Raw genomic sequence first — 15,572 nt, forward strand, 5'->3', positions numbered from 1 at the left:
AATCTGAATTTTCCAGTTTTGTCAAATATTTTGAAGACATGTTGCACAAGAATCAATACCTGTCAAACTCATACAGCCCTTCAGAACTCATCCGCATTTGCTTAATGAAATTGCCTGAACATTTAAGAAATATTATTTTGGCAGGACGTTGCAAAGACGACATTGAAGCTTTTCAGGAACTCTTACAAGAATAAGAAATTGACTCAGACTGTCGCGGGATGCGAAAACAGGAAAACAGTCACTACAGGTCACATCCGTCACAATTCCGTGACGACAGAAGACAGAAACAATAACTGGACACGACAAGTCTATTCTTACAACGCAAATCGTGACCAAAACAGACACCACCCATATGACAACCACTGGCAGAGTAATAATAGTTACAGAGAAAGTTCGCATTTCCGTAGTAATGAATATGACAGAGATTACCATAGAAACAGACAATATGGGAACAAAAACAATTATTATCAAGAGAGACAGAATAACTTCAGACGCAACAGTTCAGCGCGCAGTTACCATTCCGCTAGAAATTCTCCACCACTTAACCGACAAGAAAGAAACTACAGGAACTACCGACATGACAACAGACGATATAATCGTAACGACAGAACTGAATTTCATCAGAACTGGCGGGATTTAAACAGGGCTGGGCAAGGTGAATTTGTAGAAGTTAGGTCTCCTAATCCCTATAACGACGCACGCCAACAAAGAGATAGCAGGCAATGACTCCCACCACAGGCAGTCACGTGCGCCGGCTGGCTCAGAGAAAAATAACATACACGCTAACCTCGAGAAAAATTCCAGTATTCTTTACCCACATATATCACACGATAATTCCGTTGTAGCTCGAGCTTCGCATAGTAGGAAGAGTAAAGGATTGCACCACATTTCACATGTAAAACCATTTATTGAGAGATAATCTGCTTTTTAACTTAGTCTTTGCTATAAAAATTTTTCACTTCATGTTACTAGTACTCTTTGTCACACTTAGAAACTTCACATGCAACTATGTTTTAAAATTAACTATCCAGTCTAGAACCTAGGGAACATATTTAGACAATAATTACGAATGCATCGTTATAGTGAACAGACGACACAGTGTTATTGTGTTTGTACATTCTTTATTGTTAGTTGCACGATTATGTAACGACTATAAGGCTTACATACTTAGAACATATACTGCTAATGAGATTTTAATGCAACATTTTGGTTTACTTGAAAATACATTCTGGATTTGAAGTACTTTCTGTGAGATTAAAGATGACTTAGTATTTGGTTTCTTTGACAGCTACACGATGATATCACGACGCTACTAATATGTGACATAATTTACATTGTTGCTTTTGCGGTGTATCTGTTTTATATCTGCACAGTTTGTCTGAATTATTCTGGAAAGAAAAACATGTTTTCGTAGTAACTTTTGTGGTATAGCTACAATGAGACAGCCTTTTTCGTAGCACAACAATACGTTACATTATAATACTTTCTTGATCACTGTAAGTTGCATAATAACTACGATATCTATACGCAAAGCATTTCACTTTCGTTTATGATGAGGTAAGTACATTGACTTCAGCAGAACTTTGCTTATGGAGGACGATAACTACAACAGTTCCACAGAATTATCTTACAGCAAGACGCACATTTAGCGCTACAGGACACGTATTTGAGTGATTAATTTTATACTGAAAACATTTATTTTTAAAGATTTTTGAATTACAAAGAAAGTTTTCCGTGATACATTTCATTCCATTGCTGTAATCTGTAACACCTGAGGGTATAATTACATTAATCCTCAGGGGGGTACACGCCTACTTTGTGTACCATGTGTTTGGCAAGCACAAGGAGCCCTAGCTAATATGGTATTTGCTTATACAACTTTACACATCGGTACCACATTTCTCTAACACATAAATTACACAGCTATCTGATTATTTAACAGAGAAACAAATTTTTTTTACTACATCAGTGACACATGTTTACGCAATTACACAGTTGGATAATTTCATACTTATGAAATTGTATTTTGTCTGTACTTTGTGAACTGTTCATATTTTTTCGGAACCATTGTGATACTATGAGAGCTTTGAATGTCGTATTTGGTATGGGATCATGATTTTTAAAGTACGTTTGAGGTAGATGACACTATTGAAATGAGCAGAGAATTTCTTTTTAGGTTTTGACATTATTGCAGAAAGCTACGACGTTTTTGAGATTTGGCTGAGGTGTTATGATGTTATTTTTACGACGACGATGTGTATTATGCTGCTGAGGTATGTTTATGGTCAATAAGCGGATGCTATATGAGGAATTTGATTATGCTACGTATCTGTTATGATGAAATATTGAAGAAGTGTCGATGAATATTTATATGTGTAATAAGGTAAGGAGTAATGAATAGTGGTTAGGGACTCTGACTTGTGAAAAAGGATATTGGAAACCAAGAATCGTACTTTAAGAGTTATGTAATGTGTGTACATGTGTGAATGTATCACAATGCCACTGAAAATTTTTTGGACACTGTTGTATTTATAGGATTTTGTTTCTACACATTTGTAACGCAAATTCTCCTGTGAAATTTTTTATATGAGACTGTCACTGTAGCACAAACTGCTGACGTAAATATTTCGGTAAGAAAGTTAAATGACCTTCACATAATGCGTCGTGGACGCCCAGCTGTACCACCTGCCTGGAAAAAAAGCCATTAGTGTGTGCCTTTCAGAGGCACAGGTGGAGAAAAATAGAGGCCATTATCCTCGCTATTGACGTTACTTTGTAGAAAGCATCGCAAATACGACATGCTCATTACTTGGAAACATGATTACTCGTACTTTGTGCTACTTACTGAAATGCTTATGAATTGATGGGAAATATTCGTACATCTGCACACCTGATCATGACAAGTGTCTTTCTACGAGAGTTGAGAGAATTTCTACTAACTTATGAAATGTCACATGGCTATTGAACGATATTTTTATGCTTTGTACATAGATGCTTATTTCATTTGATACCTGTTTTCCAGTTGTGTTGCAGCATTGGTTTTATAAAATAAAATTAAATGCATTTGCTAATGTGAACACTTTCTGTCAACAGATCTATTAAATAATTACTTTATGATCCACATTCTTCGAAAAAGGAGCTCTTGGAATGGGAAGAACAATAAGAAGGGACTAATAACAGTAACTGCATATATAATTTTCTATTCAAGTACTTGGTAATTTTTTGTAGAATTAGTTTTTGTGGTGCGCCACTTTAATGACATAGATATTAAGATGTGAATAGACATTTCCCTTATCTGCATTGTTGTCTTTAGTGTACTACTTTTTCTGTTTGAGCTTTGTCATGTTTAGATATAAGTTATTACATTTGCTGCTGCTGCTTGCCAGGCATAGTGTTACTGAATTTGACTTTGTATTACTCTGTTAAGCCAGTTTTACTACTGATTTATTTTTCTTGTTTGCTGCACATTGCCTTATATTAGTTGTAATATTGCAATTGCTTTGCTAATTTCTATAATGCTGCTTGCTTTGCAAATTTTCATTTTTTGTCATTGTTGTTTGTGTTAATTGTTTTGTGCTGCTGCATTGCCTCGTCCCTTAGTTTAGCATCTGAGATCAGTAGATTTAAGTTAGCTTAAAATGGGGTAGGCCATATAAGAGAACAAGTTGTGATGAATTGGAAGAAATGCATTGAGAAGCTATAAGAAAATGGTTTGGCCAAAAAAGTATTTTGAAAGAGGATATGAACAAAAAAAGTAGGGTTTAGGGACAACAGGTTTAGGTAGGATTTTCTTGGAAATAAATGATGAGGTAAGATAATGGAAAATAAATAATGAGGTAAGAAATGTGTGAACATATAAATACAGAAAGCATGCTTGGATAGTATTTTTTTGGTGGAAACAAATATTGAAATAAGACGAAAGATCTATGGAATGAAGTTTTAGGTTGGACTGCAGTACCAAATGTTACACTGAAAACAAACCCTGCCCTTTCCTCTTATGTTATTCTGCTATGTGTTTGTGTACTCTTGCACTTTTGTGTTTTTCCTGTCTTTATGTGTTTAGCTAATACGATTTATGTTGTAGAATTTTTTTAGTACTAAGGTACATTCACTATGATGAGGAATACTGTTAGCTTCAACTATAATTTGCATTAATAATAAGTTATTCACTTTGTAAAGATGTTTAGACATTCTTAATTCTGTTCTGTTTCTATGCTCAAGTGAGAAATTAATGTTTCGAAAACTATTCTCATTATTTTATATATTTACTTATGTCTTAATTCCTGTAACACTGAGGTACATGTTTATTTCTATTGTTTTGTAAAGCCTGTTTTACTACAAATGTTATCTGTGTTGTTATGTTCTTTAATGATGTATTTTGTACCATTGTTATTGTATTCTTATGTTATAAAATTGTAATTGACACCATTTCATCAAATTAAGTAACTTGTAAGTTGCATTTCACTGCACACGTTTCTGTTGGTCATAGTATATGGACAATATGTGAGAAGTAGGGACTGATAGTGTTTGCACGTGTGTTAATAATTCAGCAAGGGACTGGATAACAGCATTGCTGGTTCTAAGGACAATTCCAGAAACTTTGTGAGTGCACAAGTTGTGGTTTATGGACTTGCTATATTATCCGCAAGACTCTTCAATGGTGATTGTGCAGCACCTGCACAGTCACAACAGATGGATGCTGGCCATTTCTACATGGACTACAGTGGGTCTGCACCTTCGATGGCCCACCAATACCATTATTTCTACAAGGACTGCAGTGGGTCTGCTCCTCTGGTGGCCCACCAATACCGTAATCTCTACCAGGACTACAGTTGGTCTACTCTGTGATGACCTACCTACCAATATTCTTCAAAACTTCCAATGACTCTGCTGTGGGTTTGCTCTGTTGTGACCCATTACCTGTCTGCATGTCAAGAGTCAGCATTGTCTTTCTGTTGGAAGGACAACACTACTTCTTCAAGACTGCATGGAAATCCACTACTTCCTTGTGCATTGTCTTTTACTGCTCAGACTTTGAGAAAAGAAACGGCAGTTTTACTGTGATGAATGATCAGGACTGTCTTTATGGACTGTGAGAAAATTTTAGCTTTTGACCAACATTGTATTAATAAGTGTGTGCATTTGATATCTTTCTTACTGTAATTATGAAAAATTTTTTCAAATCTGTATTGGCCAGTGCCCAAAACAATTTGTAAATTTTTTTTTGGAGAGCATGGGGGCTATGTAAGTAGGTTGTTTAGGTTTTCTTATTGGTAACGCCACGTAGCGCTCTGTATGAAAAATGACTGGCTGTGCTGTGTGCAGTCTGTGGCTAGTTTGCATTGTTGTCTGCCATTGTAGTGTTGGGCAGCGGCAGCTGCATGTGAACAGCGCGTAGCGTTGCGCAGTTGGAGGTGAGCTGCCAGCAGTGGTGGATGTGGGGAGAGAGATGGCGGAGTTTTGAAATTTGTAAGACTGGATGTCAATTATGACTATTAAGGTAAATACATTGTTTGTTCTCTATCAAAATCTTTCATTTGCTAACTATGCCTATCAGTAGTTAGTGCCTTCCGTAGTTTGAATCTTTTATTTAGCTGGCAGTATTGGCGCTCGCTGTATTGCAGTAATTCGAGTAACGAAGATTTTTGGTGAGGTAAGTGATTTGTGAAAGGTATAGGTTAATGTTAGTCAGGGCCATTCTTTTGTAGGGATTATTGAAAGTCAGTTTGCGTTGCGGTAAAAAAATATTGTGTGTCAGTTTAAGGACAGTCATGCATAATTGTTCAAAAGGGGACGTTTCAATATATATATACTTATCGTTGTTTACCCATTTAGGAGAGCATTAAAACACAATCAATTTTCATGGCATTTTTTTGTCTCTTTCGTTTCTCTTCCCAAAAACCTCTGATATATTCACTCTGTTTCTTCTTCCTCTCTTCTGCCCAATTCTTTCTGGTTTCTTCTCTTTTGGTGTTTTCTCGAATTTTTGTTTCTGACTTTTTTTTTCTTTCTCTGTTCGTTATTTCATCTGTCGAGATATTTAGTTTCTTGAGGTCTTCCATGGTTTTCATCGTATTACTCAACACTATGTTAAAAATCATCTTGCTCAGCCTATTTTCATTTATCCTATAAATGTGCCCATAGAATTTAGCCCTTCTTTTTCTGAGGTTGTTTGTAATTCTCTCTGTCTTTTTGTTCAAATGGTTCAAATGGCTCTGAGCACTATGGGACTTAACATCTGTGGCCATCAGTCCCCTAGAACTTAGAACTACTTAAACCTAACTAACCTAATTACATCACACACATCCCTGCCCGAGGCAGGATTCGAACCTGCGACTGTAGCGGTCACGCGGTTCCAGACTGAAGCGCCTAGAACCGCACGGCCACACCGGCAGGCTGTTTATTTGTACAGTTCTGTTTATCCAGATACCCTTTCTCTGAACTGGCCCTTAGATCTTTCTCAGAATTTTCCTCTCTTGCTTTCCATTTCCATGATTTTCGTTCTTCCCCTGATTACTGTCGTTTCGAGTAAGACTACTGTTTTGTGATGTCTTAATTTGGCATTAACGGAAATACTTCTTTAGTTGTAAGGGTTCCATGTAAGTCTGCAAGCTTTTTGTAGCTTTACAACTCATTCTTTATTGGCTGTCGAATTTACTCCTGTTTTTTGTATAATCTCTCCGAGATATTTGAAACTTTCGACTTGTGCTATCTTTCCATACTTTGTTACCAATGGGTTTCTATTTGTGGATTTTGTGTCCATGTACTGGGTTTGGACACGAAATCCACAGGGCAAGGGGACCCACACTTATGAAGTGTCCCATGGGAACATCATTCTACTACGTCAATGTCGTTGTTCCTGGGTAACGCTAAAAGTAGGATACAGTATATTTCGCAAGAAAATAGCTTAATTTGGCGTAACGAAAGAATTCGTGCACATTTTTTATCGATTTGACACGTCTTTCTCGGATAATTCTAAATAAATCGGAGTTCATCCCAAATTTTACTTTTTTCTCGATTTCAGCAGCATCTGTCAATGGTTTAAAATAAGTTTCAGACAAAATTTGATTACTTTTTTTGGAGAATCCGATCTGCAATAAAAATGGTGTTTCCATTTAAGATTTAAAAGTTGTCCCCCGCCCCACACAAGGGGGCGGGGCTGGCGGTCACTTGTAACATTATTTGATGTTCCCCTTTGACCTTACGAAATTGTCTTACCCACTGTTTTACCCGATGTATAGTTTTCGAGATAATCTCATCCGAAACTTCAGATGGACCACCCCATATATATATATATATATATATATATATATATATATATATATATATATATATATATGTGATCAAAAAGTCAGTATAAATTTGAAAACTGAATAAATCACGGAATAATGTAGATAGAGAGGTAGAAATTGACACACATGTTTGGAATGACATGGAGTTTTATTAGAACAAAAAAAAAGTAAACTTTCAGGAAACATTCCTCACACAGAAAGAAAGAAAATATGTTACATGTGTCTGGAACCGCTTACTTTCCATGTTAGAGCTCATTTTATTACTTCTCTTCAAATCACATTAATCATGGAATGGAAACACGCAGTAACAGAACGTACCAGCGTGGCTTCAAACACTTTGTTACAGGAAATGTTCGAAATGTCCTCCGTTAGCGAGGATACATGCATCTACCCTCTGTCGCGTGGAATCCCTGATGCGCTGATGCAGCCCTGGAGAATGGCGTATTGTATCACAGCCGTCCACAATACGAGCATGAAGAGTCTCTACATTTGGTACCGGGGTTGCGTAGACAAGAGCTTTCAAATGCCCCGATAAATGAAAGTCAAGAGGGTTGGGGTCAGGAGAGCGTGGAGGCCATGGAATTGGTCCGCCTCTACCAATCCATTGGTCACCGAATCTGTTGTTGAGAAGCGAACGAACACTTCGACTGAAATGTGCAGAAGCTCCATCGTGCATGAACCACATGTTGTGTCGTACTTGTAAAGGCACATGTTCTAGCAGCACAGGTAGAGTATCCCGTATGAAATCATGATAACGTGCTCCATTGAGCGTAGGTGGAAGAACATGGGGCCCAATCAAGACATCACCAACAATGCCTGCCCAAACGTTCACAGAAAATCTGTGTTGATGACGTGATTGCACAATTGCGCGCAGATTCTCGTCAGCCCACACATGTTGATTGTGAAAATTTACAATTTGATCACTTTGGAATGAAGCCTCATCCGTAAAGAGAACATTTGCACTGAAATGAGGATTGACACGTTGATGGATGAACCATTCGCAGAAGGGTACCCGTGGAGGCCAATCAGCTGCTGATAGTGCCTGCACACGCTGTACATGGTACGGAAACAACTGGTTCTCCCGTAGCACTCTCAACACAGTGACGTGGTCAACGTTACCTTGTACAGCAGAAACTTCTCTGACGCTGACATTAGGGTTATCGTCAACTGCACGAAGAATTGCCTCGTCCATTGCAGGTGTCCTCGTCGTTCTAGGTCTTCCCCAGTCGCGAGTCATAGGCTGGAATGTTCCGTGCTCCCTAAGACGCCGATCTATTGCTTCGAACGTCTTCCTGTCGGGACACCTTCGTTCTGGAAATCTGTCTCGATACAAACATACCGCGCCACGGCTATTGTCCCGTGCTAATCCATACATCCAATGGACATCTGCCAACTCCGCATTTGTAAACATTGCACCGACTGCAAAACCACGTTCGTGATGAACACTGACCTGTTGATGCTACGTACTGATGTGCTTGATGCTAGTACTGGAGAGCAATGAGTCGCATGTCAACACAAGCACCGAAGTCAACATTACCTTCCTTCAATTGGGCCAACTGGCGGTGAATCGAGGAAGTAAAGTACATACCGACGAAACTAAAATGAGCTCTATCATGGAAAGTAAGCGTTTCCGGACACATGTCCACATAACATATTTTCTTTCTTTGTGTGTGAGGAATGTTTCCTGAAAGTTTGGCGGTACCTTTATGTAACACCCTGTATATGTATAAAGTTTTGTTTATTGCATTCCATTGTCTTGGTGTTGCTATGTTAACGGCCATAAGTGCTTGTATGACATACTCAAGGCTCACTTCAGCAATCGTAGTGACACAGTTTTTGCTACTGACCAGATCTGTATCTCATCGTCCCGAGGCGTGGTGCAGCGGCACGGCAGTATGAGATGGTCGGCAGGACAGCCAGCTTCTGCCGCCGCAGCGACGACGGCCGTGCAGAGGACAGCAGCCGAGAGCAGCCATGCTGCAGGCGGCGCACGGCAGCGCGCCCTCCCCATCACGTCACAGCCATCCAACTGGGCGGCCGTCGTACCTAAGTCCAGCTGCTGTCGCCAGCCGGGGTCCTCTTCATCAAGGCACGCCAACCTGGAATACATACAGTCTGCTATTGCTACTCTGAATTTGACACTGAATGCCTTATACAATGACGGGAAAAAATAGCCTCACCGAGAAGGAGTGCTGCGACAGAAACGAAAGCTCGTAGGGATGTCTGTGCATCCGAAAGATGACGTTTAATCAAATTTCGCACCAGCCCATAAGAGTGTGGCTGGTAACGCAACTCTGAGGAAGCAAATCAGGTTTGCTTTAAGGGCATACAGAAACGGTCGTGAGCATCAGTTACCTTTCGGATTGTACACTACTGGGCATTAAAATTGCTACACCACGAAGATGACGTGCTACAGACGCGAAATTTAACCGACAGGAAGAAGATGATGTGATATGCAAATGATTAGCTTTTCAGAGCATTCACACAACAGTGGCGCCGGTGGCGACACCTACAACGTGCTGATATGAGGAAAGTTTCCAACCGATTTCTCATACACAAACAGTAGTTGACCGGCGTTGCCTGGTGAACCGTTGTTGTGATGCCTCGTGTAAGGAGCAGAAATGCGTACCATCACGTTTCCGACTTTGATAAATGTCGGATTGTAGCCTATCGCGATTGCGGTTTTCGTATCGCGACATTGCTGCTCGCGTTGGTCGAGATCCAATGACTGTTAGCAGAATATGGAATCGGTGGGTTCAGGAGGGTAATACGGAACCGCCGTGAAGGATCCCAACGGCCTCGTATCACTAGCAGTCGAGATGACAGGCATCTTATCCGCATGGCTGTAACGGATCGTGCAGCCACGTCTCGATCCCTGAGTCAACAGATGGGGACGTTTGCAAGACAACAACCATCTGCACGAACAGTTCGACGACGTTTGCAGCAGCATGGACTATCGGCTCGGAGACCGTGGCTGCGGTTATCCTTGACCCTGCATCACAGACAGGAGCGCCTGCGATGGTGTACTCAACGACGAACCTTGGTGCACGAATGGTAAAATGTCATTTTTTCGGATGAATCCAGGTTCCGTTTACAACATCATGATGGTCGCATCCGTGTTTGGCGACATTGCGGTGAACGCACACTGGAAGCGTGTATTCGTCATCGCCATACTGGCGTATCACCCGGCGTGATGGTATGGGGTGCCATTGGTTACACGTCTCGGTCACCTCTTGTTCGCACTGACGGCACTTTGAACAGTGCACGTTACATTTCAAAAGTGTTACGACCCGTGGCTCTACCCTTAATTCTATCCCTACGAAACCCTACATTTCAGCAGGATAATGCAGAACCATATGTTGCAGATCCTGTACGGGCCTTTCTGGATACAGAAAATGTTCGACTGGTGCCCTGGCGAGCACATTCTCCAGATCTCTCACCAATTTGAAACGTCTGGTCAATGGTGGCCGAGCAACTGGCTCGTCACAATACACCAGTCACTACTCTTGACGATCTGTGGTATCGTGTTGAAGCTAAATGGGCAGCTGTACCTGTACACGCCATCCAAGCTCTGTTTGACTCTATGCCCAGGCGTATCAAGGCTGTTATTACCGTCAAAGGTGGTTGTTCTGGGTACTGATTTCTCAGGATCTATGCACCGAAATTGCTTGAAAATGTAATCACATGTCAGTTATAGTGTAATATATTTGTCCAATGAATACCCGTTTATGGTCTGCATTTTTTCTTGGTGTAGCAATTTTAGTGGCCAGTAGTGTATGTGATGGATTGACGTTAGTCAAGAATGCTTCAAGGCGACATAGACATCGTTAACTTTACCGCACCGAGTTTTCATTGTGACCTGCAATAGGGGTGCGGGAAACTGGATTTTTTTTTGCGACATTGCAGAAAGACGTGGCAGGAATGCAGCCACTGCACATAGTTGGTGGCAGCGATTGTCACGTGAATATACTGTCGCAAGTAGACTCCTGACGACCACGTGGCGCTAGAGATAGGGAAGACCATCGTGTTCCGCGTATGGCTCTGACACATCGGACTGCATCTGCAGCAGTAATTTCAGCAGCAGTTCGCACTACAGTGACAATTCAATTTCAATTCAATTCAGTTCACAACGAACTGTTACAGATCGCTTGCTTCAAGGACAACATCAATCGAGACGCCCTGTAGCGTGCATTCCACTGATCCCAAACCACCGCCACATGAGACTTCAATAGTCTCAAGCGAGAGCTCATTGGAGGGCTGGGTGGATGTCTGTAATGTTTTCTGATGAAAGCTGGTTCCTCCTGGAGACCAGTGATAGGCGTGTGTTGGTTAGAAAGAGGCCAGTCGAGAGCCTGCAACCATCCTGTCTCTTGGCAGACATACAGGATCTACACCTGGATTTATGGTCTGGGGTGCCATTTTGTATGACAGCAGGAGCATTCTCATGGTTATCCCACGTACCATGACTGCAAATTTGTACCTCAGTCTGATGATTCGGCTTATTGCTCTGCCATACATGAACAGCGTACCAGGGGATGTTTTCCAACGGGATGACGCTCGCTCACATACCGTTGTTGTAACCCAGCATGCTCTACACTGTGTCGACATGTTAGCTTGGCCTGCTCGATCACCAGATCTGTCTCCAATCGAGCACAAATGTGATATCATCGGACGACAACACCAGCTTCATACACAAACAGCATTAACTGTTCCTATATTGACCGACTAACTGCAACACGCATGGCTCTCTATCCCAGAAACTGACTTCCAGCACTTGTACAACACAATGCATGCACGTTTGCATGCTTGCATTCTGGAATTTTTTCCGACAGTATATTAAAATAAGACAATACTTTACAGGTCTTATCTGAAACTCTTAGTCTAAGATATACAGGGTGAAACCGAACTCCACCGACAACATTTCGCAGATTACTGAAAGACATTTCTGAGTTTTCTGGTATAACGAACTCGCGGTCTCTGGTGGCTCATCCACAGTAATTCCATTTGATTTGATTTCTTACCCCAACTTCTGGCTGTGGTACATAGAGGGTAGTGTGTGTGACGGGTCAAAAAGTAATGACAAAATTTTAATTGTCATCAAAGAAGTTAAGTCTCCCTAACTTGTTGTATTAACAACCGGATTAGTCCAAAGAAATAAGCAGGAGAACTGAAATGTATGTTAGTATAGGGTTTTCCTTATACGTGTTTGCTTAACAATAATGTTCTAATATCGGTGCTGTGACATTCGCCACCACTATGAACGGAGCGAGAGGCCGAAGATGTTACGAGTTGCGCTTATCGCCAGCCTTAACAGTGCTCATAGCCAGCACTAGCAGTCTGTGGCAAAGATTAAATCCAACAGGAGTTGGCAACAGAACAACAGAAGCAGTAGCCGACAGCTGTGGAACATAATGAACTGATTGTTAGAAGTAACGGTAGTGTCATACCTTTGTTTGCTGAATGGTTCCTAGATGGTTTTAGCATGGGGCTAATAGTCAGTGCAGTTCTGGACCTTGAACAAGTCCCTTGAATACCAGGTTTTCTATAGGGCAGTGGACTTATCGCAGAGAAGACTAATTGGTGAGCTGTCGTACTGATGTCCGCAGTTTAACTGCTCGATTGCTATTCAGAGGGATAGTTTCTGAATAAGTTTAATTAGGTATATGGAAGATGTTAGTGTGTAGAAGGTGATGCTGACTGCTTGTGTTGGTTCTATGGTTCACTGAATTCTGATTGTTGTTATTAAATCGCGATCAACAGACGATCTCTATAGGCCACTGCAGGTTTCACAGGCTTTAAGAATTAATTAATAGTTTACTAGGAAGCGTAGTAAATCCTGTACCCAGACTGGACACTGATAATTGGCACTTATTTTGCTATACAAACGGTCGTCGTACTGACCAATTCTGTGCATATTAACTAGTGATCCTGTTCTGTACTACAAGGCGGAATCCGTTGGTCCATACACTCCCAGGGTGATTGAATGCGATTTTATTGGCTGTATTGGCACATACTGACGTAATAGTGTGATTGGAGATAGGCGGAGACGTGGATTTGGGTCCTTATTGAACAGAGGACTCATATTTATTGAATTAATTTACAAACAAGCACTAGTATTTGTGATAGCGGTATTCTGAAATTGTGGTCATATAGTGGAAATTGCTCGATAATTGTTGAGATTTTCACAGTAACAGAAAAATAGTACTCATCTGGAAACATTCGAATCAATGCCTGAGAAAGCTACCATGACTTCCAATTTTAAGTGACGAGTTGACAATTAAATTAGGGCACGATAGTGGGTCCGCGTAGAGCCAGTATCTAAAGAGGCTCAAATTTATTTCCATTATATAAGTGAAGGCCCAAAGTGGTGGTGGCATGTAGGCCTTTTGTTTATTTCATTACTTACTGTCGTTTCATGTGGGTTTAACTTTTGATGGCTCTTGTTCACTCACACCGTCGTTGCGCTGCTGAAATAAAGAGCTAAACAGAGCCTAGGTGTTCAAAATACATTTGAAGTCCTCGCATTTTCATTGAAAATAAATGTAACATCCCCTTAAACTAAAGTCCCCAAGGGAAGAAAAGAAATAGCTTACAATTTGAAAGAAACAGAAATAAAGAACTAGAAAAAATAACAGAAACAAAAAACTAATGAAACATACGGAATTAATATTTTTCTAAAGGAAATGTACTAGTAATTACTGAATATCATATTTTGGCGAAAATTATCGTAGCTATTCTTTGCTTGAGAAGTGTCGATTACGATGAGAATTTTATTAATATTTTGCATTTTCAAGTAACAAAAAGAAGTTATTATATCATCAACTCAGTTACAGCGATTGATAACAGTAGTCTTTATTACAAAGCTGTCTTATAAAATAAAGAGAATAAGAATTTGCGTAAGCTAACAGGAAACAGAAGTAGAAGCCAGAGGCTACGGATATATCGCTGGTTTAGCCGTAAATTATGTCTCTGAACATTACAACGATCAGCAACTGCGGAACTGAAGAGCTTGTACACTACATATAACGTGAGTAAAAATAAATAAATAATCGGTAGGTTGTTACTTACACATTACGGGTTGCCTACGTTCTAGAAACGATGATCCAAAAATAGAGATTTAGTAGGTTAATACAATAGAACTGTTTTTCTTAGTCTCTGTTGGCGTCAATGCATATTATCAAAATAAGTATATGATTTAATTATCCAAGAAGCTTGAGATTTAGTGATGAATCCATTAAGATTTTTTTTTCATAACAAGGTCGAATTAATCGCAGTTACTGGAAAGATGGTAGTCTATATAATTCGTTCATCATTAGAATAAACCTGATGTAAACAAACACAATGCGGTGATTGGTCAGAAGTGGTAGCACATGTACACTGGTGGTGTTACGCACTTGGAAGTAGGTCCTACTTACGTATTAGATATCTTATTACTAAGTTACGTTAAATGAAACTTTAAGATATTCAAATGTATTAACAGCCATCAACGTTTTTCTTACTCACGCTGTATCTGTAGGGAAGCAGCCTACTCACGCTGTAGTAAATTCACATCAGTTTCCATTATGGGCCAGCCAGTCTGCTGTAACTAGCTCTGACGTCATAAATGTTGCGCAATACCTTAAAAATCAAGCAATTGAACTAAAACTTTTCCAGCATGTCAGGAATATTACTAAATTAATGTGTGTTAAATATCAGTTCGATAACTTCAGCCATTTCCGAGATTTGGACGTTTTTCTGGAAAAATCATTGGCGCAACAGAAAAGAGCTAGAGACTTCAAAATTTATATTTAGATTCATCTTTCATAATGATTTAATAAAAACAGTACTCTGGATTTCACAAATTAAGACTTTAGTGGAAATTCATGATTTTGTGGTTTTCATCTCAAAACTGAAGGAAGCAAGATAGATTAAGTAGGCTAGTAAATAAGGCTAGGATGTTTAGATTTAAATAGGTTGGAGGTCCGCTATGATTATGAAGATGTGTAAAGTTTCTTTTTAATACCTATAAAATTATAGCGATAGCGGATCTCAACAGGGCCAGTTCAGAGCTCATCTAGTGCGTGCAGGGCAATTGAATTAATTCTCTCGCCTAAAGTATTTAACTTAGCCACGTCAAAATTTTATTATCAATACTTACCTGCGTGCTGAATGCACGTTTAAATTAAGAGATTCTTCGGCCATCAGCCAAAGAAGCTATAAATTATTATGTAACTTGAAGTGGTGCGTTACTAGCCCAGCGGCTAGTCGGGAGAGCGGATTTAATCAGGCGTTCCCTCAGCC

At 40.0% G+C, this 15,572-nt stretch overlaps 1 protein-coding gene across 1 annotated transcript in view; it reads right to left on the reverse strand.

The window, feature by feature from the left end:
• The window catches only part of LOC124593781 (protein artichoke), a 185,569-nt gene that overhangs the window by 157,002 nt on the left and 12,995 nt on the right, over window positions 1-15,572 (reverse strand). The window contains exon 2 of the mRNA XM_047132130.1: window positions 9,140-9,391. Within this exon, the coding sequence (XP_046988086.1) occupies window positions 9,140-9,391 (252 nt within the window). The remainder of the gene's footprint in view (window positions 1-9,139; window positions 9,392-15,572) is intronic.

The sequence above is a fragment of the Schistocerca americana genome, chromosome 2 (assembly GCF_021461395.2).
Source record: "Schistocerca americana isolate TAMUIC-IGC-003095 chromosome 2, iqSchAmer2.1, whole genome shotgun sequence".
Taxonomy (NCBI): Eukaryota; Metazoa; Arthropoda; class Insecta; order Orthoptera; family Acrididae; genus Schistocerca; species Schistocerca americana.